The sequence below is a fragment of the Thalassophryne amazonica genome, chromosome 4 (assembly GCF_902500255.1).
Source record: "Thalassophryne amazonica chromosome 4, fThaAma1.1, whole genome shotgun sequence".
NCBI lineage: Eukaryota > Metazoa > Chordata > Actinopteri > Batrachoidiformes > Batrachoididae > Thalassophryne > Thalassophryne amazonica.
In genome coordinates, this window is record NC_047106.1 from 44,489,716 (window position 1) to 44,511,529 (window position 21,814).

The 21,814-nt window shown below is 40.6% G+C and overlaps 1 protein-coding gene across 1 annotated transcript in view; it reads left to right on the top strand.

Annotated features, from left to right (window-relative positions):
- Nucleotides 1-484: 484 nt before the first annotated feature.
- Nucleotides 485-21,814, top strand: part of chrd (chordin) — a 94,076-nt gene continuing 72,746 nt past the window's right edge. The window contains exons 1-3 of the mRNA XM_034167800.1: nucleotides 485-777; nucleotides 15,895-15,998; nucleotides 16,145-16,271. Coding sequence (XP_034023691.1) covers nucleotides 648-777; nucleotides 15,895-15,998; nucleotides 16,145-16,271 — 361 coding nt within the window. The 5' untranslated portion in view covers nucleotides 485-647. The remainder of the gene's footprint in view (nucleotides 778-15,894; nucleotides 15,999-16,144; nucleotides 16,272-21,814) is intronic.

The window sequence follows — 21,814 nt, forward strand, 5'->3', positions numbered from 1 at the left end:
ATGACATATCCTGATCAAAAATGACTCCAAGATTTCTCACAGTATTACTAGAGGTCAGGGTAATGCCATCCAGAGTAAGGATCTGGTTAGACCTTGTGTGAATTGAAGTGGTTAACAGGCGACAAACTTCAGTTTTGCTTTTCATTTCTTAGCAAAAATGAATTAAAAGATATCCAGTAAATACATTAAAAAGCACACATGCAGATAATTTGGTGAGTGACGATTCCAAACCTCCCCCCACACACACTTCACCTCCTGGCATTTATTAAAAAAAGAAGAAAAGTTTTGTGGTTCAGGATGGTTTCCATGAATTAAGTATTAATGGCTCGTCCACTTCCCTTTCCATCACCCACGCCCACCCATCACCCGACTCCTTCTCCTCCTCCTCCTCTTCTTCCTCCTCCTCCTCCCCCCGTGCAGCCGGTGTCAGAGAAGTGGGCTATAAAGCAGAACGGGACGTGACCCACGGGAGCCAGTTTGGTATTTAACACGCGTCCATCAAGTCTTTCCTGACCGTGTGCGCGGACACCGAGGACGAGAAGAGGAGAGAGTGTCGCTTCGTTACGTGTGCTTCATTTAAAAGGTGGTTTTCGGAGGGTTCGAGGAGAACCGTTTGAGCACAGAAGCCGAACAGGGAGGTTTTTGGGATGCTGCTTCGCTCCGTGCTGTGCGTCCTGAGCTGCGCGTGGCTGCACAGCGGAGCGGCCTCGCGCCTCAAGTCTCCATCTCTGCCCATCCAGCCGGAGCGCGAGCCGCTGCCCTCCAAAGGACTGTCAGGTCAGACTCATCACACCGAGCCCCATTTCAAAACTACCCCCCAACGTTAATCCTTCATCTCACCCGTTTGGAGATTTTGGCGGAACTCCATCCACTCTTGGCGGTCTGTTTATTTTATTTTATTGGTTTATTTTGCTGGACTCTGGATGGCAACATTGACAGGGCATTTAGATTTATTTATTTATTTATTTATTTATTTATTTTTCCAAAACCAACGTTTGGTTCGTTGTTTGACTTTTTGCTTTTATAGTTGTGTTGATTTACACTAATTTTGACCCTCTCTGGCCTGGGCATGGCCAGCCAGTCTCACGGATTGTCGTGATTCAGCAGCACGAAATGTACATTAATCTATTGGTTCGTCATATTGTTACGAAAAGTGCAAAATTTTCCTCATGGCAGCACGAATTCATTCCAATTCATTCCGTGGTGGCTGCATGTAATTAAAAGTGTAGCTGGAGGTGGTTATGGTTAGGGTTAAGGGAAGGAGCAGGGTTAGGTTATGGTTAAGGTTAGGGTTGGGGGAATGAGTAAAAAAAAAAAAAAGCAGCCCTGAAAATTTGAACCATTTCGTGACGGGAGGACGAAAAAAACGTGAGACTGGGCTGATGGCACGTCTATACGCAGTAAACATCAGGAATATACATAAAATAAAATTGCTTAATTTTCTCACGAAGTTTGGTGCTGGTTAAACTGGAGTCAAGTGTAAATTGAAAAGACATCATAAAAAAGCCATATCATATTTAAATGTGTATTGTTACACTTCAGGTTTGGCAACATTATATACTCCATGGACATGTCTTAAAAACACAAAAACAGGTATTAAAGGTGTAGTTCACTTCAGTTATTCCACAAAAATGACAAACTGGACTTTGTGTTGACATCTACGTTTTATGAAGTAACTTTTTTCTGCTATTTTTATTTACTCATAAAGTACTTATTTTGTAGGGATTATGTGTTAAGTATAGCGATGCACAAAGTTGGAAGCCGACTGTAGATTTTGTGTGAAACATTAGTCTTCCCACTGACTCATTTTGGAAATCCAGATAAAAACATACTAACTCTAACTAATGGTAGTATTGACAGCTAACAGTACATCTGTGTGTGTGTGTGTGTGTGTGTGTGTGTGTGTGTGTGTGTGTGTGTGTGTGTGTGTGTGTGTGTGTGTGTGTGTGTGTGTTTGTTCTGTCCTACCTGTCCAGCAGATGTCCAGCAAAACTTTCATCAGAAATATATATAGATTTTATCCTGAGTTTTGCCCATTGCGATCAGTGGCGGTTCTACACTGAACTACTCCCTGCCCCCCCCCCCTTCCCCCCCCACACACACACAATTTTTTTTTTTGCACAAACAGCCATTTTTTTTATTATTAATTTCTGTTATTTACAAACAGCAGGCTACAATATAGCTCTTATACAAAACATCCATGAATTGCAAATTTGAATAAACATCTGTCATGAAACACTATATTAATCTCTTATTAATTTCAGGGAGAAACAATTAGTTCCTTGGTTACTGCCACAAATTCATTGCTTGGCACACTGTTCTGACTGGTTAAACTACGCTTTGTCACAAAATAGAGTTGTAGCAAATGGGAAATATTCATCTTTGAAATTACCTACACATATGAAAAGTCTGTTGGCTAATTACAGGGCCCCAACGTTAACCCAAATGATGGATCTAAATAATAACTGAACTTGTAACAGTTTGTTGCAAGTATGAGTCATTCTTCTATTGAAGCATGTGTTAATTTTACACACATTACTTCTTCTCCCCTAAAATATCCACCCAAAAAGAACAGAAACTTATGCTTTATTTTATTATTTTATTTACCTGTAAATCAGCTTCTGCCAATTTACCTTACAATGACTCACAAATAATTTACAATTATTATTATTATTAGTTGTATTATTAGTGTATCCCTCTGACAAAGTCCAGTTTATGCCATTTAGCAGTGTGTAAAACATTCATTTTAAAAAGCCTGACAATTTCTCTGACCATTTTGATTACAATTTCATGGTGAAATTAGATGTCGTTTGTTAAGACCGAATTATTGTTGTATAAGCATAACAACTTAGTAAACATCATAGCAAGAAGGCTCACAAACATGTTACACCACCAATTAACATTCGCCCTTCATTCATGACGTGGATACCGTAATCATACAGAGAGAACACAGTTGCATAGCTTTATCCTTTGCTGGTTTCTCCTCTTCTTTTCTTTTTTTTTTCCTAAATTGGGCACCTGATAGCTTTGACCGTTTTGCCTCCCCCCAACCAGAAGTCAAGAATAAGCCAATTCATCTGGTGGATCACATAATCATTTTGTATCACCTATTTTCATTAGCTATTTCACACAATTCAGAAAAAAACATGCAGGAATCATAGGCCTGTATTTATAACATTATGAATGAGATGTGCATTATTTTGAAGAAAGTCGAGGTGTAACCAACTTTAGCCCACTAATCCCCCTCCTTCCATTACAGAAACTCAGAGGTGAACTGTCACTCGCACGCCCTTCCCTCCCCTTTATTACACTGCTTCTGTGTACTGTCCTTCTCAGCAAGCACGGGTGCCTGTGCAGCTGCAGGGGATGTCAGCTTGCCAGTTCCATACACAGTGACAAGAAAACTGCTTTGCAGTGCAGATGATTTTTTTTTAAGTGCTCATGACTAGGGCTGAAACGATTAGTCGAGTATCTCGAAAAATTCGATTACAAAAAATGTTGGAGACAAATTCTGTGCATCGAAGCTTTGTTTAACATTGTAGTACATATGCCAGGCCTGTGTGTGGCGCTGTAACGTCCCCAGAAAAACAAACAGAAGAAGACTAGAGCATGCATAAGCTGTGTAAGCGCTAATGAAATTAGCACAATAACTGCAGCTTTCCAGTGCAACACCAGCTGAAATACATCTGCTGAATCGCAGAGAAAGAGGGATAAGAAAAAAATCACGCAGGGACCCAGTTCACCAACCTTAAAAAAAAAAACCTTAAATTGTAAAATTTTACAAGTTGGGGAAAAAAACAGAAAGCCACATCCATTCAGTAAAATGTCAACTTTGGCCGACTTTGCCTGAGCTCCTGACACCGGGAAAGATCCAAAACTTGTAAAGATGTGAAAAACTAAATGATTACCCAGGAAAACAGAAAGGGATACACTAAATTTGACAATCTCCATGATGACGCAGTGACACTGTGCCATTGCTTAGGAAGAGCCCTGGACTGTTGATATTAAAAACGCAAAAGTACTTTTTATCCGATTACTCTATTAATCACCAGAATAATCGATAGAATACTCGATTACTAAAATAATCGATAGCTGCAGCCCTACCTGTGACCATGGTTCTGCGGTTGCTGCCCCCCAATAATGCCGCCCCAGGCAGCTGCCCGGTTCACCCATACCAAAAACTGCTACTGACTAGGATCTCTGCTTGTCTTGCTATCTATGTGTCTGTCTTGTTTCATTTTTTGGCAATTTCAGTCACAGTTGAAGGTGTACAGCTCCATGATGTTGACGCTGATCTTCTAAGATGTTGTCATAGAAATTTTCAATTTCAATTTCAATTTATTTTCATTTATATAGCGCCAAATCACAACAGAGTTGCATCAAAGTGCTTCACACAGGTAAGGTCTAACCTTACCAACCCCCAGAGCAACAGTGGTAAGGAAAAACTCCCTCTGAGGAAGAAACCTCAAGCAGACCAGACTCAAAGGGGTGACCTTCTGCTTGGGCCATGCTACAAACATAAATTACAGAACAATTCACGGACGAATATACAAGAAATGCCACAGAAAGTGTCATGAAGTCTTGCTGCTGTATTTTAAGACCAGTGGGTCAAAATTTTAAATTGTTTCCAAAGAAGGTGAATTTTGATAACATAGGTGATGTCCTTTATTTTAATACAAATGAATAAAATTATGTAGAAGAAAACATATAGTATGGAAGCAGCTTCCAACAGCACATTCGTCCAGCGCTCACAATGCCTCATTCCAACCAACGAGGGTTGATTGAGAAGTTTTGAGCATCACCCAGAAAAGGTAAGGCATGTTTCTTCATCTTTTGCATTCTGAAAAACCAACATTTCTCAACATTGCACCCAGTGAGTCAAAACTTCACACATTCTCAAGAAATGTTGGTTTCTCAGAATGAAAAATATTGAGAAGCATGCCCTACATTTTCTCACAGTCACCCCTCCTATGTTTGGATTGCGAATGGTTGATGTATCTCAGTGATTTTACATACAAATAAAGACAATTAATTTTTGCACTCTGTAGATGACATAAGGTAAAGTCCAGTGTCACCAGCACCAAATGTGATCTTTGGGGAAAGCTCTTCCACGCTGGGTTATTTTGTGTGTGTGTGTGTGTGTGTGTGTGTGTGTGTGTGTGTGTGTGTGTGTGTGTGTGTGTGTGTGTGTGTGTGTGTGGTGTGTGTGCGTGTGTGTGTGTGTGTCTTAGTGATTCAGGGGTGGCATCACTTTTCCCTAAAACAAATACATTGCACCCTCCGTTGAATAAAAGTGGCACTACATTCTTTCCACCTCTTCTATAACAATTGAAGTTTAATTAGAACAATTTTAGATCTAGACTTTAAAGTTTCATGTCGTAAAATAAAATATCATAATATCCCGATTATCTATATATGTATCTATCGATCTATTGTTCATACCTGAATTCTATTTGATTCATAAATTAATCTCGTCATCATCATCTCTTTTCAAAGCTCCTTACTGGTTTTATAAAGTTTCCTTGGAGTTCAAAACTCCATCAGAAAGCCTTAATCCCAAATTGGAAACTACAATCGCTTGACTTTCCATTACAAGAACTGGCTGTTCTGATTCATTATAGCAGAGAGAGACTTGGTAGACAGAGCGAGCAGCCCATAGCTTAACTTGACTGGACTGTTTAATGTGTGTGTATATAGTCACTTTAATGAAAGAATAATGTGAATGTGGTTGTATTGGCACAACAACATGTAGATCCCGGAGAGAGTGAGGGATAAAGTTACATTAGGAGTGTGCGCGCACTTACAGGCACAGACCAAAATGAGTAATCTTCCCAGCAAATTGGTTTCTCTGCTCATTTTAGTAAAGTCAGTGTAAATAATACTGCTGTACTGTATAGCATGTACCGTCAGTTTACTGATGAAAGTTCCTCTTAGATGTCTAAGTGTTTACTCTGATGAGTGTTAAAATGTTCTGAAGACCAAAGAAGTAGAATGAGTTTACAATTGTATGGCATTTTTTTAATGTTAAGTTGTGTTTAATACATTCAGCCATAATATATAAGTTGTAACTTTCTAAGATATGAGTTGGAACTTTCAGTTTTCTGCACAGACATCCAATTTGGGGGAGGTGGGGGAGAGATCAGTTTTTTTAAATTTCATACTTTCTATTTTGATATTTCTATGAATGATTTAGTGCCACTAGGTGTCACCCTAGCACATCATCTTAGACAAACCACCAGCTTCCCTTCAGCCACTCCTCTCCAACCCTGTTTCCTCCACATCAAGCAGAAGGAATGCCAGTTGGAACCAAATTGCAGCTTAAAGGCAGGGTGACAGTTCATAAGGGTGATTTGGGCGATGCACTGCCAAACAGGAAAAGGAGGAATTTTTTTTCTGTTTGAGTCTACCACTGTTACAGTGGTTCTGAGTGTTCCAGACCATTTGATCTGCCTCTGAATGTCATTGTCCTCTCAGGTCCCGCCCATTCTGATGCAGTTTCCGTCAGGTTGAATAACTGCTCCACCACATCTCTTATAGACGCTCATGTAAAATCAATATTTTTCACAAAACAGAAAGGTGCAATCTTTATGGGTTCAGGGTGAGCACAGCATGTTGCATGTTTACATCATACTCAGCTGTGAAAAGCGCAGGCTGTGGCATCTAGCCATGCTGTGTGCAAAACCCCTGAGAAGCTCAGAGCCTTGGACTCCAAGTTTGCATAAGTGGATTTACTGATGAGATGGGTGGGTTTTTTTTCACTCTGCTGGATGTTTCTACCAGAGAGTGCATTACTATCGCTCAAACCATTTATTATTATTATTATTATTATTTATTTTATTATGTTATTATGGCTGACAAAATAACATATTAATTTACATTAATTAATTGCAGCACCTATAAAGCGTTCATTTTTCAAAATCGCAATTGATCGCACTTTTCTTTGTTTTGTTTAGATATCACTGACTTGGTCTGTAGATAAAGTGTTTGGAGAGCAATAACTGGGTTAAATGTCTATGCCTTTGGACACTTTTTTTGCACAGTTTAAACAACATCAGATCAGAAATATAACATTTTTAAAAGTATAGTGGCAAGAAACTCATTTGATCAGCGCACCCACATCACACAGGTTAGTTTATGTGTTAAAGCAGTCTTGTTAATGTTTCCTCCTGCTTAAAGAGACATGCAGGTACACATATTAAATACTTTTCATACCAAAGTTATCTAGCTTTAGTAACTGTCATTGTTTTATCTCAAATGTGGGAGTTTGTTCATTTACCAACATGTTTGGCTTTAACGATCGTCAGTGGTGAGCACAGTTCCGCTAATCTGCTAACCGCTAATTAGCAAAGCTAATTTTTTTTTTGTTAGCGGATTAGCTTTTCAGTTAATTTTGAAAACCATCAGCAGCCCAATTAGCTTCCACTAAATTTAGTTCTGCTAACTTTCAGTCCGCTAACCCTTTTTTTTTTTTTTTTTGTGGCGTAGTGAGTAAAGCTTAATGGTCAAAAACATTTGTAAATCATAACATTTTACATGTTAGTTCCTGTCTGTTGCGTGTTTTGCAACAGTCAGACTGCTGTGAGAAGCTCAATCTGCCCCCAGCAGAATGGGGCAGCCCCAGCAGTTGGCTGCTGTTGCAAAAGAAAGAAAGAAAAAAAAAAAGCGTAATTTACTTTCCACATTTAATGACACAGACAGTGGGCAGGAGACATGAAATGCAAAGCACTTTTCACTCTATTTATTTATAAACAAAATTAATACAGGGCAGATATTAACGGCAACTCTGTCATTTTTACAAAGTGAAAATATCGCACATTTTTTTTAAAGTAATGAACTAATTCTAAAGGTTTGAGCATTAACAGACACGCACCAAAAGGCATTATAGGAAAAATGAGTGTGCTAATGCCGCGTTCACACCGGGTGCGATGCGAGCGACAGCAGCAACAGGTTGCCATGTAATCCCTATGGAACGCCATGTTTTGGTGCCAAGTCACGCAGCTCGATGCAATGGACGCGAATAAAGCGATGCGAGTGAAGCGATTTTGAGCGATTGGTGCATTTGTGGCGCGATATTGCGTCGCATCACGTTGCATTGCCCTCCTCCCCAAGTTGAAAACTCTGACCTTTTCCATCTCATCGCGCCGCAATGACTAATCAGGGACTGAATATGTAGTGACGTGGAGATGTCTGGAGTTTGACTGAAGATGTGAACATGTCCTGTCTCTGGTAGCAGCCTGTGAGCGGGATTTATGTCTCTTTTGTCCTTTATTTCACAATTATGACAGAGTTTTTGGAGCGAGCAGCAGTCCCACAGCAGCGGGAGTGGAGTTTCTTCCTCTTTTTATTTTACGTGTGCACGCGAACGAATCGTCCGTGGAGATTATTTTACTTATTAACTACACAGATGTATAATAAATCAAACGGTGACTGGTTTCTAAACACAATTATGACAGAGTTTTTGGAGCGAGCAGCAGCCCCACAGGAGGGGGAGCAGAGTTTTTTCCTTTTCTTTTTTTTTTTTACGTGCGCACGTGAGTGAATCGTCTGTATAGAATATTTTATTAATTAACTACACAGATGTATAATAAAATAAATGGTGACTGGTTTCTAAACACAATTATGACAGAGTTTTTTTGGGGGAAGAGCGAGCTGCAACAAGCAGCGGAGTTTCTTTTTTTTTTTAATTGTTTACATGTGCGCACGTGAACGGGACAGGAGGTCCTCAATCTGGGTCCCGCAGAGGCGGAAGGACCGCTGAAAGCGGCCGTCATCCAGACGCAGCTCCTGCAGCAAATAATAAAACTCCCTGTATTGGGAGCTTTCCACAACAACTCGCTCCATGTGATCAAGCTCTGTCATGTTAACTTGACTGACAACCGGAGCCGGCGAGCAGAATGGAAGCTCCTCCTATTTTGGTGCACCGGGGTGAATTTTAGCAGCAAAAGCAGAGCGACACACCGGAGGAGGCACGGCCATTGCCACGCGACCCCCGCAAATTTGTGGCGTCTGATCACGCCCGGTGTGAACACGGCATCAATCACCCCCTCCCCGTCAAAATGCATAGGGGACGTGATGATCCAGTGGTAAAGGCACTGGGCTTGAGACCAGAAGATCCTCGGTTCAGATCCCAGCCTGACTGGAAAATCACTATGGGTCCTTGGGTAAGGTCTTTAATACCCTATTGTTCCCAGTGTGTAGTGAGCGCCTTGTATGGCGAATGTGAGGCACTATTTGTAAAGCGCTTTGAGCGTCGGATGCAGATGGAAAAGCACTATATAAATGCAGTCCATTGACCATTTACACTGCCATCTACTGGATGGGAGTGTGAATAGTGACCAACGTGTAATCATTGGTCGCTATTCATTTTGAATCACACTTCACAAACAGAATTTTCAATTTTGCCAATGTCTTTTTTTTTTTTACAAATGCAAAAAAAATAACATTTCCAAATACACATTTATTTGAAAAAAACAACACACACACACACACACACACACCACACACACACACACACACAAACACACACACACACACACACACCACACACACACACACACACACACACACACACACACACACACACACACACACACACATTACAGTGACTTGTGTGTTGATTTTTAAATAAATAAATCAACCAACCAGTGATTGTAAGGAGACTCATTTTTCCCATAATGCCTTTTGGCACGTGTCAGTTAATACTCAAACCTTCAGAAGTAGTGCATTACTTTGAATATGTGCAATATTTTCACTTTGTAAAATGACAGTTACCGTTAATGTTGATAAACTGTCTAGAATTAGTTTTGTGTATATGTGAAACCATGAGTGACAAGTGTTTTGTGTTTCATGTCTCCTAAAGTAAATGACACAGCCTTGGCAGTGCTTAAACTCGAAACTGGCTCATCAGTAGCTGACAGTGTACTGAGTCAATACTAAAAGTTAGTGGTTAGCTGTAATTTCCACAAAATTCTTTAGCTGTTTATCGGTTAGCGTTAATGTTAACGTAAAAGTTAGCGTTTCACTTAGCGGTTATCGAAGCTAACTTTTTGGTTAGCTGTGCTTACCACTGACAATCGTTAATTAACAGCTTCAGGGAGCTCTGACAGGCTTTAAACAGTTTAAAAATGTTTCATTCATGATGCTTTTCTGTTGCGGTTGAAAACCCAGAGCGTGAGAATTAGGACCCAAGTTGCAAAGAACAGACTGATAAAAGGAATAATTTATTGTAAATAATGAAATGTGCAATGGTGGTAGTCAATGAAGCAAGCACTAGAGAGCAGAGGCACAACAGGAGCTCAGAGCTGGATTGCAGTCCAGGACGTAGAGAGAGCCAGAGAGTTTTTAACAAGGAACCATGAACAGTTGGACAGGTCCAGGCGGCCACGACGGAGCTGATGGTCAGTGGTTGATCTGAGGAAAGACAGTAGAACAGTTAATTCAGGCTAGGACTCGAAGGAACCGATGAAAATGAATAGAGGCCAGGTACCCTGCAGGTAAACTGAGTTTCTGGCATTTGATCAGTGGAAAAGCTAGGGTATAAATACAGGTGCTGCTGATGAGGAACAGGTGAGACCAATCAGCTCCGTGACGTGGCGCCTGGAAGACACAGGAGGGGAGGAGGGAGAGAGCAGACCAAGACAGCACAACACTTTTCATCCATATTTTAATGTTCAGTGGACAGATTTAAAAATGAAATGGTCTTAGAGCCAATAAGGTAATTATTAAAGGGGTCGTATTGTGCAAAAACACCTTTTACATAACATCTCCAAAGTCCCACAATAGTGTTTTCACCGATGTTCTCCTGATTTAAGATTAATTTGTCACAGCTTATTTAACATCTCTGTGACATATGTAACAGAAATAACCCACATCATCTCATTTTTTGAGAATATCACACACACACACACACACACACACACACACACACACACACACACACACACACACACACACACACACACACACACACACACACACACACACACACACACACACATCTATACAGCACTTTTTCATCTGAAAAGCGCTGAATAGCTCCAAGGACTTGGGCAAGGCCTTGGGGAAAGGTCTTTAATCCTCAGTTGCTCTCAGTGTGAATCAGTGAGTTAATTTATTGTGGGGCCATTTCATTTTGATGAGCATTTTGCTTGTGAAGCTTCCTGGATCCAACTTTCTTGTAATTTATGTAGCTAGAGGTGAAATCATTCTGTTGTATGCTGCCATCTAGTGGATGTATTGTTGTATGAGTTAATGAGCTGACAACAAATTGATGCGATTGTCTTGCTTAATGTACACCGAACAAAAATATAAACGCAACACTTGTGTTTTTGCCCCATTTTTCATGAGCTAAACTCAAAGATCTAAGACATTTTCTATATACACAAAAGACCTGTTTTTCTCAAATATTGTTCACAAATCTATCTAAATCGGTGTTAGTTAGCACTTCTCCTTTGTTGAGATAATCCATCCCACTTCACAGTTGTGGCATATCAAAATACTGATTATACAGCATGATTACGGCACAGTTGTGCCTTAGGCTGGCGCAGTATTCTAAAAGGGTCATGTACAAAATATATTTTTTTTCAGCCTGTTACAGTTAGGGCGGCACAGTGGATTAGTGGTTAGCACCGGTGCCTCACAGCAAGAAGGTCGTGGGATCGATGTTTTCCCTGTCTCTGCATGGGTTTCCTTCGGGCACTCCGGTTTCCTCCCACAATTAAAAACATGCTTATTTAGGGTCTGCTCCTTTCTCTGCAGTGTCTCTACATCTGGAGTTGGTCCCCGGGTGCTGGACTGTGGCTGCCCACTGCTCCTAGTGGCTAGATTGTGTCTGACTGTAATAAGAATGGGTTAAATGCAGAGGACGAGTTTCGTTGTATGTATATATGTATGTACAATGACAATAAAGGCTCTGTTCTATTCTATTAAATATGAGTAGCCACTGCTCCTCATAAACAGGTTGGTGCAAAAGTTTGGGCACCCCTGATAATTTTCATGATTTTCCTTTATAAATCATTGGTTGTCTGGATCAGAAATTTCAGTTAAATATATCATATAGCAGATGAACTCACTGATATTTGAGAAGTGAAATGAAGTTTCTAGTATTTACAGAAGGTGTGGAATAATTATTTAAACAAAATTAGGCAGGTGCATAAATTTGGACACCCTTGTAATTTTATTGATTTGAATGCATTTAGCACTAATTATTGGAACACAAAATTGGTTTGGTAAGCTCGGTGACCCTTGACCTCCTTACACGGGTGAATCCAAGCATGAGAAAGGGCATTTAAGTTGGCCATTTGTAAATGTTTCCCCTCTTTGCATCTCTTCTAATGAGTGTCAACATGGGAGCCTCTAAACACCTCTCAAATGGCCTGAAAACAAAGATTGTTCAATATCATGGTTTAGGTGAAGGATACAAAAAGCTATCTCAGAGATTTCAGCTGTCAGTTTCCACTGTGAGGAACATAGTGAGGAAATGGAAGACCACAAGCACAGTACTAGTTGAGGCCCGAAGTGGCAGGCCAAGAAAAATCTCAGATAAGCTGAAGCGAAGGATGGTGAGAACAGTCATAGTCAACCCACAGACCTGCTCCAAAGACCTACAACATGATCTTGCTGCAGATAGTGTCTCTGTGCACCGTTCAACTATACAGTGCAATTTGCACAAAGAGATGCTGTATGATGCTGTAATGCAGAGGAAGCCTTTTCTGCATACACACCACAAACAGAGTCGCTTGGGGTATGCTAAAGCACATTTGGACAAGCCAGCTTCATTTTGGAATAAGGTACTGTGGACTGATGAAAGAAAAATTTAGTTATTTGTACATAACAAGGGGTGGTATGCATGGCTGAAAAAGAACACAGCATTCCAAGAAAAATGCTTACTACCTACAGTAAAATGTGGAGGTGGTTCCAACATACGCGTATGTGTGTATGTGAGTATGTCGTACTGTGTGGCTGTGTGGCCAGTGCAGGTCCTGGGAATCTTGTTAAAGTTGAGGGTCACATGTCAATATCAACAGATTTTTGAGAACAATGTTCATGAATCAGTGACAGAGTTGAAATTGCGCCAGGACTGGATCTTTCAACAAGATAAAGACCCTAAACACTGCTCAAAATCTACTAAGGCATTCATGCAGAGGAACAAGTGCAACATTCTGGAATGGCCATCTCAGTCCCCAGACCTGAAATTATTGAAAATCTGTGGTGTGATTTTAAGCGGGCTGCCCATGCTCACAAACCAACAAACCTGAGATGTTTGGTAAAGAAGAATGGTCCAAAATACCTTCAACCAGAATCTAGACTCTCATTGGAAGCTATAGGAAGCGTTTAGAGGCTGTTATTTCTGCAACAGGAGGCTCTACTAAATATTGATGTATTTTTTCTGTTAGGGTGCCCAAATTCATGCACCTGTCTGTTTGTTTAAAGAATTATTGCACACTTTCGGTAAATCCTAGAAACTTCATTTCACTTCTCAAATGTCACTGTGTTTGTCTGCTATATGATATACGAGGTCTATTAGAAAAGTATCCGACCTTATTATTTTTTTCAAAAACCATATGGATTTGAATCACGTGTGATTACATCAGACATGCTTGAACCCTCGTGGGCATGCGAGAGTTTTTTCACGCCTGTCGGTTACGTCATTCGCCTGTGGGCAGTCTTTGAGTGAGGAGTGGCCCACCCTCTCGTCGTTTTTTTCATTGTTTAGGAATGGCTCAGAGACTGCTGCTTTGTTTGATAAAAATTTTTTCAAAAACTGTAAGGCACAACTGAGTGGACACCATTCGATAAATTCAGCTGGTTTTCGGTGAAAATTTTAATGACTGATGAGAGATTTTGGTGTGTAAGTGTTGCTTTAAGGACGGCCAACAGCGCCTGACGGCGATCTGTGCTCCGAGGCGGCGGCGTCTCGCTGTTTCAAGCTGAAAACTTCCACATTTCAGGTTCTGTTCACCCAGGTCATTGTCAGAGAACAGAGAACTTTCAGAAGAGCTCGGGATCAGCAGTTTATTCGGACATTCCACTGTTAAAGGAGATTTTGTAATGAAAGAACGTGCGGGCAGATTTGCATGTCGGGACGGACCCGACCGTGGGGGGTCGCGACAGGAAAAACACCTCCATTGGAAACCTTAACGGACAAGCTGGAACATGCCCAGCTGTTAAACAATTTCTCAGATACTCACTTGTTGAAAGCCATCAAAAGCCGCCTGAATTTTACAAATGGTTTTCAACACGGAGGTGTTTTTCCTGTCGCGGCGCAGACGGATTTGCGGCGTCGTCACGGAACCGACTCGGCGAATTTGCCCGCACGTTCTTTCATTACTAAATATCCTTTAACAGTGGAATGTCCACATAAACTCCTCATGCCGACTTCTTCTGAAACTTCTCTGTTCTCTGATGACGACCTGGGTGAACAGAGCCTTAAATTAGGAAGTTTTCAGCTCGAAACAGCCAGACGGACGCCACCTCCGACCGCGCCGCGCCGATCCGCTTTGTGAGCTGTCCTTAAAGCGAAAGAAACTCCACAACCTCTCATCAGCCGTTAAACTTTTCACCGAAAACCAGCAGAATTTCTCGAATAGTGTCCACTCGGATATCCCTCACAGGTCCCGAAAAAATTTTGATAAAGCAATGCACGCCGTCTCCAGCAGCGTCTCAGACAAAGGATTTCAGCCGAGAGGGCTGGACCAGTGCTCACTTAAAGCCTGCCCACAGGCGAATGATGTCACTGACACGCGTGAAAAAACTCACGCATGCGCACAAGGGTTCAAGCATGTCTGGTGTAATCGCACATGATTCAAATCCATATAGTTTTTTTAATTTTTTTTTTATAAAACTGCCGGTTAGTTTTCTAATACACCTCGTATTTAACTGACATTTCTGATCCAGACAACCAATGATTTCTAAAGGAAAATCGTCAAAATTATCATGGGTGCCCAAAATTTTACATACAACTGTATGTTACAGACTTCCATATCTGAATTCTTGCTTTCTAAATAGAAAGGGGGCATGGCAAGCAGCAGGTTTTTCCCTTTTAGGGAAACCTCCTTTAACCCCTACCACCTGCCTCATTTTGGCTTGTCAGTATCTCACAAATAAAAAGTGAAATTATCCATCGATGGCATATACATGCTTAGAAGGGGTTAACCAACGCCTTTTCTTTCCCTTTTCTTAAAGACCTACAATTTGGGTCCTTTCAGAATTTACTACATCAGTGACTGGGAGATATTTTTTTTTATCTACAGACTTTTTTATAGCTGTTTTCTGACACACGGTGACACTTCCTAGAAGTGTGCATAGTATGACCCCATAAATATGTGGCTGTATAGCCTAATTTTAGGTGGGCTTCATTGTAGACTCCTTGTACTTCATAGTTATTAGCAACTACAGCCTTTTGCAGCAGTTGTAGTCATACATTGTGCACATTTCTGGGGAAGTGTGTGATAATCTTTCAGTCAGAAACTGGATTTGTCTCATGCCTGCTCATGAATCATTTTGATGAGTCAGGAAACAAACTTGAGTCTCGAGAGTCATGAGGCGTCAAGAGATTTTCATTTGCCTCCAGTATGTCTGGCCAGTGAGATGTAAAATTTATTTGTTGTTAAAAGTGAAAATGAGGTCATCCTGCTGCCGGTCGTTGGATTTAAAAACTTGGATTTGCATATATGTTTTTTTAAAAATGAGGAACTGTGCTTAAGCCCAGGAGTCTCAGCTCACCATGTTATTTCTTGCATGATTAAAAAGGATTGAGCTCACAAATAGTCAACAAACTAAACAACACTTAACTGAGGTTTGTAAAGAAGCAAGCAAACAAACAAAAACCTTTTAAATTACCTGATGTTTGCCTCTGAAGTTTGCTGTGTGTAATCAGCAGTATTTGTGTTGCAGGATGTTCTTTTGGCGGTCAGTTCTACTCTCTTGAAGACACGTGGCACCCAGATCTCGGGGAACCTTTTGGCATTATGCACTGTGTCCAGTGCCACTGTGAACCTGTAAGTTTGCCTCGCTGTGACTTTTTCCCCACACACAAACTCCAACCGCATTGGCAATCAAGTGGAGAATCCTTTGTTCTGTTTCACTCATGCCAGAATACCCTTTGGCGCGATGCTGATGCATTAATTTCTTTGATGTTCTGTAGCAAAAGAGTCGCCGTGGAAAAGTGTTTGGGAAGGTGAACTGTAAGAACATCAAACAGGACTGTCCACAGCTTGAGTGTGACCATCCCATCCTGCTGCCCGGTCACTGCTGTAAAACCTGCCCAAAAGGTAATCATCCACCAACCACACCATCACCACCGTTTTCACCTGTGATCAAAATAGAAAAAAGAAAAAGTTTCAGGTGAGAAAACACAAAATTTAAATCATTATAAATACCACACAGGAAAAGTGATGGTGTTTCTTTGCTGCTTATATGATTCTCTCTGTTCGTTTGTTTATTTATTCATTTGTTTTGTTTGTTTGTTTGTAATAAATAATGTGGATGAATTTTGAGAAAAAAATTTTGTCGGAGGCCCCTCAGGCCTTGGAAGAGTAGACTACATTTTGGTGTTGCTCCCCCTTAAAATGTTCAGTTTTGAGTTCTGTAACCTTGCAAGATAGGAGGTTTTTCTTTTATTTATTTTCTTTTATCTCCGATTTAGAACTGCTCTTGACATTTTTCTCTGTCTGGTTAGTCATTCTGTCAGGTAAGAGATGACAGACCACTGGATTTCAGTTTATTTAAAATAGAAAGAAAAGCAAGCATTAAGAGCTGGTTTCGCTTTATTCCACTCTGGGCCAACAGGGAGCACAAAAGTGATGCACAAAGTTGCGTTGTGTTAGCGACTTCCATTATTGGGATTGCAGCTACGCAGACCTGCTAACTGTAGTGTGAGAGCTGGAAAAACTGATTTATTAAGAAATAATAACAAAATAATGCTCATGCATGTACGGTCCCAGCAGCAACTGCAGTCTTTAAATATGAGGTTCATAATTTGGTATGGATGCACATTCATGAACCATCCAGCAGGTAGCGGTGTTCATGTGGACTGTGGATCAGTGTTCAAAACATGTTAAAACATCTTAGAACAGTGTTTCAAGTTTGCTTTCACCATGCCTTTACAGTTTATCATCCTTTGCCACACATTACTTCTGGGTTTATATTCCTTGACTGTTGTATATTTCATTCCACATGAACCCACATATTGGGCATCATGTTTCTTGCCGCTGGTGCTAGCTTAATGCATTAGCTTAATGTGAAGCGCACTGATGAGCGCATGATGTGCCCAATGTTTGAACAGGTGGCTGACAAACTGCATGTTGAACCACAGCTCTTTGTAATTTTCCATAATCAATTTACCGTTCATTAATCTTCCAGCAGGTGTCAGACATGTTGATGGGATGTTACAGTGCTGCTTTTTTCAGCCCAGTCTCACGTTTTTTTTTTCCCATCCTCCCGTCAAGAAATGAGTCAAATTTTTGTGACCATTTTTTAAACTCACTATTACTATCCTTCCCCCCACCCTAACCATAAGCCCCCCGCTTCATTTTTAATTTCGAGCAGCCATGATGGAATGAATTAGAATGAATTTGTGCTGCCATGACGAAAATGAGGCGCTTTTCGTCACAATATCACGAACCAATAGATTAATGTATATTTCATGCTGCGGAATCACGACTTGCCATGAGACTGGGCTGGCTTTTTTCATTTATCTAGTCCATCAAAGTTCACCACAGACTAATCAGTTAATCCTCATGATGCGCTCTTTGTAATTTAGTGAAACGATGATAGCACTTATCATTTTTACTTAATGTCCACACAAGCTGACTCACTCACTTCCTTACATTTTTGTTGTCCAGTCCGTACAATGTTTGCAGTGCAGGAATAAATATTTTTAAAAACAGATCCTTCATTTGAATCTGCTTCAAGATTACCTCTTCCTTGACCCACCGCCTACCTTTTCATCAACTTATATTAAGAGCCATTCATGTGTTTTGGAGATATGCAGCATAACGTCTTAGGTGGCCATCTTAATGCTACCGATCACAGTGTAGAGCGTTTCAACCCTGAAAATACAAAAGACAAAATTCTATTAGGAAGCCCTGCATTAAATAAGATGAAGCACAGTGGCTTGAGCTCTGAAGAAGGCCTTTCTTCAGTAATCAGAAGCTTCAACACTCAGCAAGATCAAATACATAGTTTACTAAGTGGCCACAATCAAAACTAACCCTGCCGGCCAAATCCTGATGACACTAACCTATTCATGCACTGCCATTTAGCTCATCAATTCCATCGTGTTGGAGAATTAAATCTCTACTGTCCACATGCACGCACACACACACACACACATTCAGGGCGTGTCCTCGTGCTCCGCTGTTACTCAGCAGATTGGCTGTTTTTCTGCCCTATGTGGTTGGTAATGGAATGGAAAGTAAAGGTAAATCACTGTGGGCTCCATCGCTGGGACACCACTGCACTCTGCGTGTGTGTGTCTTTGTGTGTGTGCGTGCATTTGCGTGTTGTGCTCCAGTCTTCAGTAAAATGTTGAGTATGTTTGTCTTAGCCTTGGCACAACATCAGCTCATATGTTTGTGTAAGCGATGGAAAACGGTGCATGTGCGCACCTGAAGATACAGCACTGCTAAGCAGAGAGAAGTGAGAGTGACACTGCCCAGAAGCCTTCGAGCATACCCCAGTGGAGTGAGAGCCGAATGATGAGATTTGGGGATTTGTGGGTGGCAAAGGAGGAAAAAAAAAGTCCATTTGGAGTGCATTGTTTCTTTGGTGTGGGGTTTGCTGACTCAAGATCAGGTCAGTGTGGTTGTATTTGGCTGAATGAGCATGAGTGCATGTGAAAGGTAGCGAAGTCCACACAGGACACACAGCAGTTTTTGTGGAACAGTGGATCATTGTTGGGATCACATGTCAGTGTCACTCCCAGTTCTCCTTAAAGCTTCCCAGCTCCTGCAGAAAGAGAGAGAGAGAGATGAACGCAGGAGCACGTCGTCCAGCCTTCTGCACTTGATGCATTCAAATCTGAATCTGGCCCCTCATTCTGTTCTTTAAATTTTCCTCGTCTTGCTCATGCTCCGTTAGTTGCCGTTGTTTGCCTTCATCTCAGTCTACCTCGACGCCTTTGTCCGTCCCCAAAGTACAATCAAACAAAGGAAGAGTCTTCGGTCTCATCTGTGGACCAGACTCTTGGGGAACAAGCAACAGAATGTGTTTGGAAATGTTTGGCTGCACTTGCTTGATCTTTTCTGAAATGGTCTGAAAAACAGACACGGAAGCAATTCATAAAAACAGGTTACTAATACGGCCACTGCTGGCACGTCAGCAGTAAATGCACGCTTGTCTGCTCAGATTTGTTTGTGTAGGAATTAATTTAGGCTACAATTAACTGTTAATCACAGGCTGATACTTGTGTTAGACCATTATCACAGTTCTCACAGTAATTATTTGTGATTATAGCTGCTTTACCACTTTTTTGGTAGTATGCAATAAATTATGGAAAATGTTTAAATTTCCAAGTTTTAAAGACATAATTCTAAATTTTCTTCTTGTACGCTTCAAAATAAAAATAATTGTTTGCTCACGGTTTCGATTGATGAGTCACCATAATTTTGCAGGTCTCCAAAATAGTTTTGTCTACTTTGCAAAATCTTTACCTGTTGATTTTTGCTGTTAGAGTGCACACGTTTCATGCACACTAGAATTTTGGGGAAAAAACTGTTTTTTCTTTTATTGGCCAACAGAAATTAAAATGTGAATTTTTCAAACATTACTATTCTAACAAAAATCATCTATTACCTCCCCCCATTTAATTAAAAAAATTACAAGCTTTATTTTCAGATGTAACACAATAAAATGCTTGAGATTGTTGCATGGAATATGACAACACAAAGACAGTTTCATAGATTCATAGAAATGTCAGTTGATCACTTCTGTGAAATTATGTATTTTTAATTGTAAAAAGTGGCCATGGATTTTATTTATCTATGTATTTTTTTATAAATATTATTTCATTATTTTAAAAGTATTTTTACTCACTCAGTCACTCATTACTCTCTCATCTTCAACTGCTATCAGGGATCAGGTCGCAGGGGTAACAGCTCCAGCAGGGTACGCCAAACTTCCCTGTCCTGGGACACATTAACCACCTCTGACTGGGGGATCCCGAGTTGTTCCCAGGCCACTGTAGAGATAAATCTCTCCACCTAGTTCTGGGTCTTCCCTGGGGGTTTCCTCCCAGCTAATCACAAAATTGATCATCTGCCTTTGGCTTTATGAGCATCCTTATGTTTGAACATGGTGTTCGTTATGGACAGTCCATGACTAGCACAGATGTCCAAAAACAAACTACTACACAGGTTTAGATCAGAGAGGCCGTTCCTCCCAATCACGCCTCTCCACGTGTCTCTGTCATTGCCCACATGTGTGTTGAAGTCCCCCACCAGAAAAATGGAGTCCCCTACTGGAGCCCCATACAGGACTCCAGTCAGGGACTCCAAGAAGGCTGAATACTCCAAACTGCTGTAACTGCTGTACGCACAAACAGTCAGAGTCCCCCCCCCCCCATTTTATGACTTCATAAAATGAAAGCAGAAACTATTAAGAGTTTGGAGGTAAAGTGCAGTAATTTGAAAAATTACTCTGCAGCACAAATAATAATAATGACTTAATAGTAGTAGTAATAATAATGATGATGACGATGATTATCATCATTTCTGCATTTGCAAACTTCAGACTGGACTGATTATGTACAAGCCCAATTCCAGTGAAGTTGGGACGTTGTGTGAAATGTAAATAAAAACAGAATACAATGATTTGAAAATCCTCTTCAACCTATATTCAGTTGAATACACACAAAGACAAGACATTTAATGTTCAAACTGATAGACTTTGTCGTTTTTGTGCAAATATTTGCTTAGTTTGAAATGGATGCCTGCAACACTTTTCAAAAAGTTGGGACGGGTCAACAAAAGACTGGAAAAGTTGATGAATGCTCAAAGAACACCTAATTGGAAACAGGTGAGTGTCATGATTGGATATAAAAGGAGCATCCCAAAAGCCTCAGCCGTTCACAAGCAAAGATGGGGCGAGGATCGCTACTTTGTGAACAACTGTGTAAAAAAATAGTCCAACAGTTTAAGAACAATGTTTCTCAACATTTAATTTCAAGGAATTAAGGGATTCCATCATCTACAGTCCATAATATAATCAGAAGATTCAGAGAATCTGGAGAACTTTCAACATGTAAGCGGCAAGGCCAAAAACCAACATTGAATGCCCATGACCTTCAGTCCCTCAGGCAGCACTGTATTAAGAGCCAACATCATTTTACACAACGTTTTTTGTTTGTTCGTTTTTTGGTTTGCTTGTTTTTGTGATTGGCTTTTATTTATAATTTAGATTTGAATATTAATTCTAATGACAACTTCAACCATAATTACATCCAGGTTTTGTTTTTGTTTTTGTGCAAATATTTGCTCATTTTGAAATGGATGCCTGCAACACGTTTCAAAAAAGCTGGGACAGTGGCAACAAAAGACTGAGAAAGTTGATGAATGCTCAAAGAACACCTGTTTGGAACATTCCACAGGTGAACAGGTTAACTGGAAACAGGTGAGTGTCATGTTTGGGTATAAAAGGAGCATCCCCAAAAGGCTCAGCCATTCACAAGCAAAGAAGGGGTGAGGATCCCCATCTTGTGAACAACTGCATGAAAAAATAGTTGAACAGTTTAAGAACAGTGTTTCTCAGTGTTCAATTGCAAGGAATTTAGGGATTCCATCATCTACAGTCCATAAGAATCTGGAGAACTTTCTAC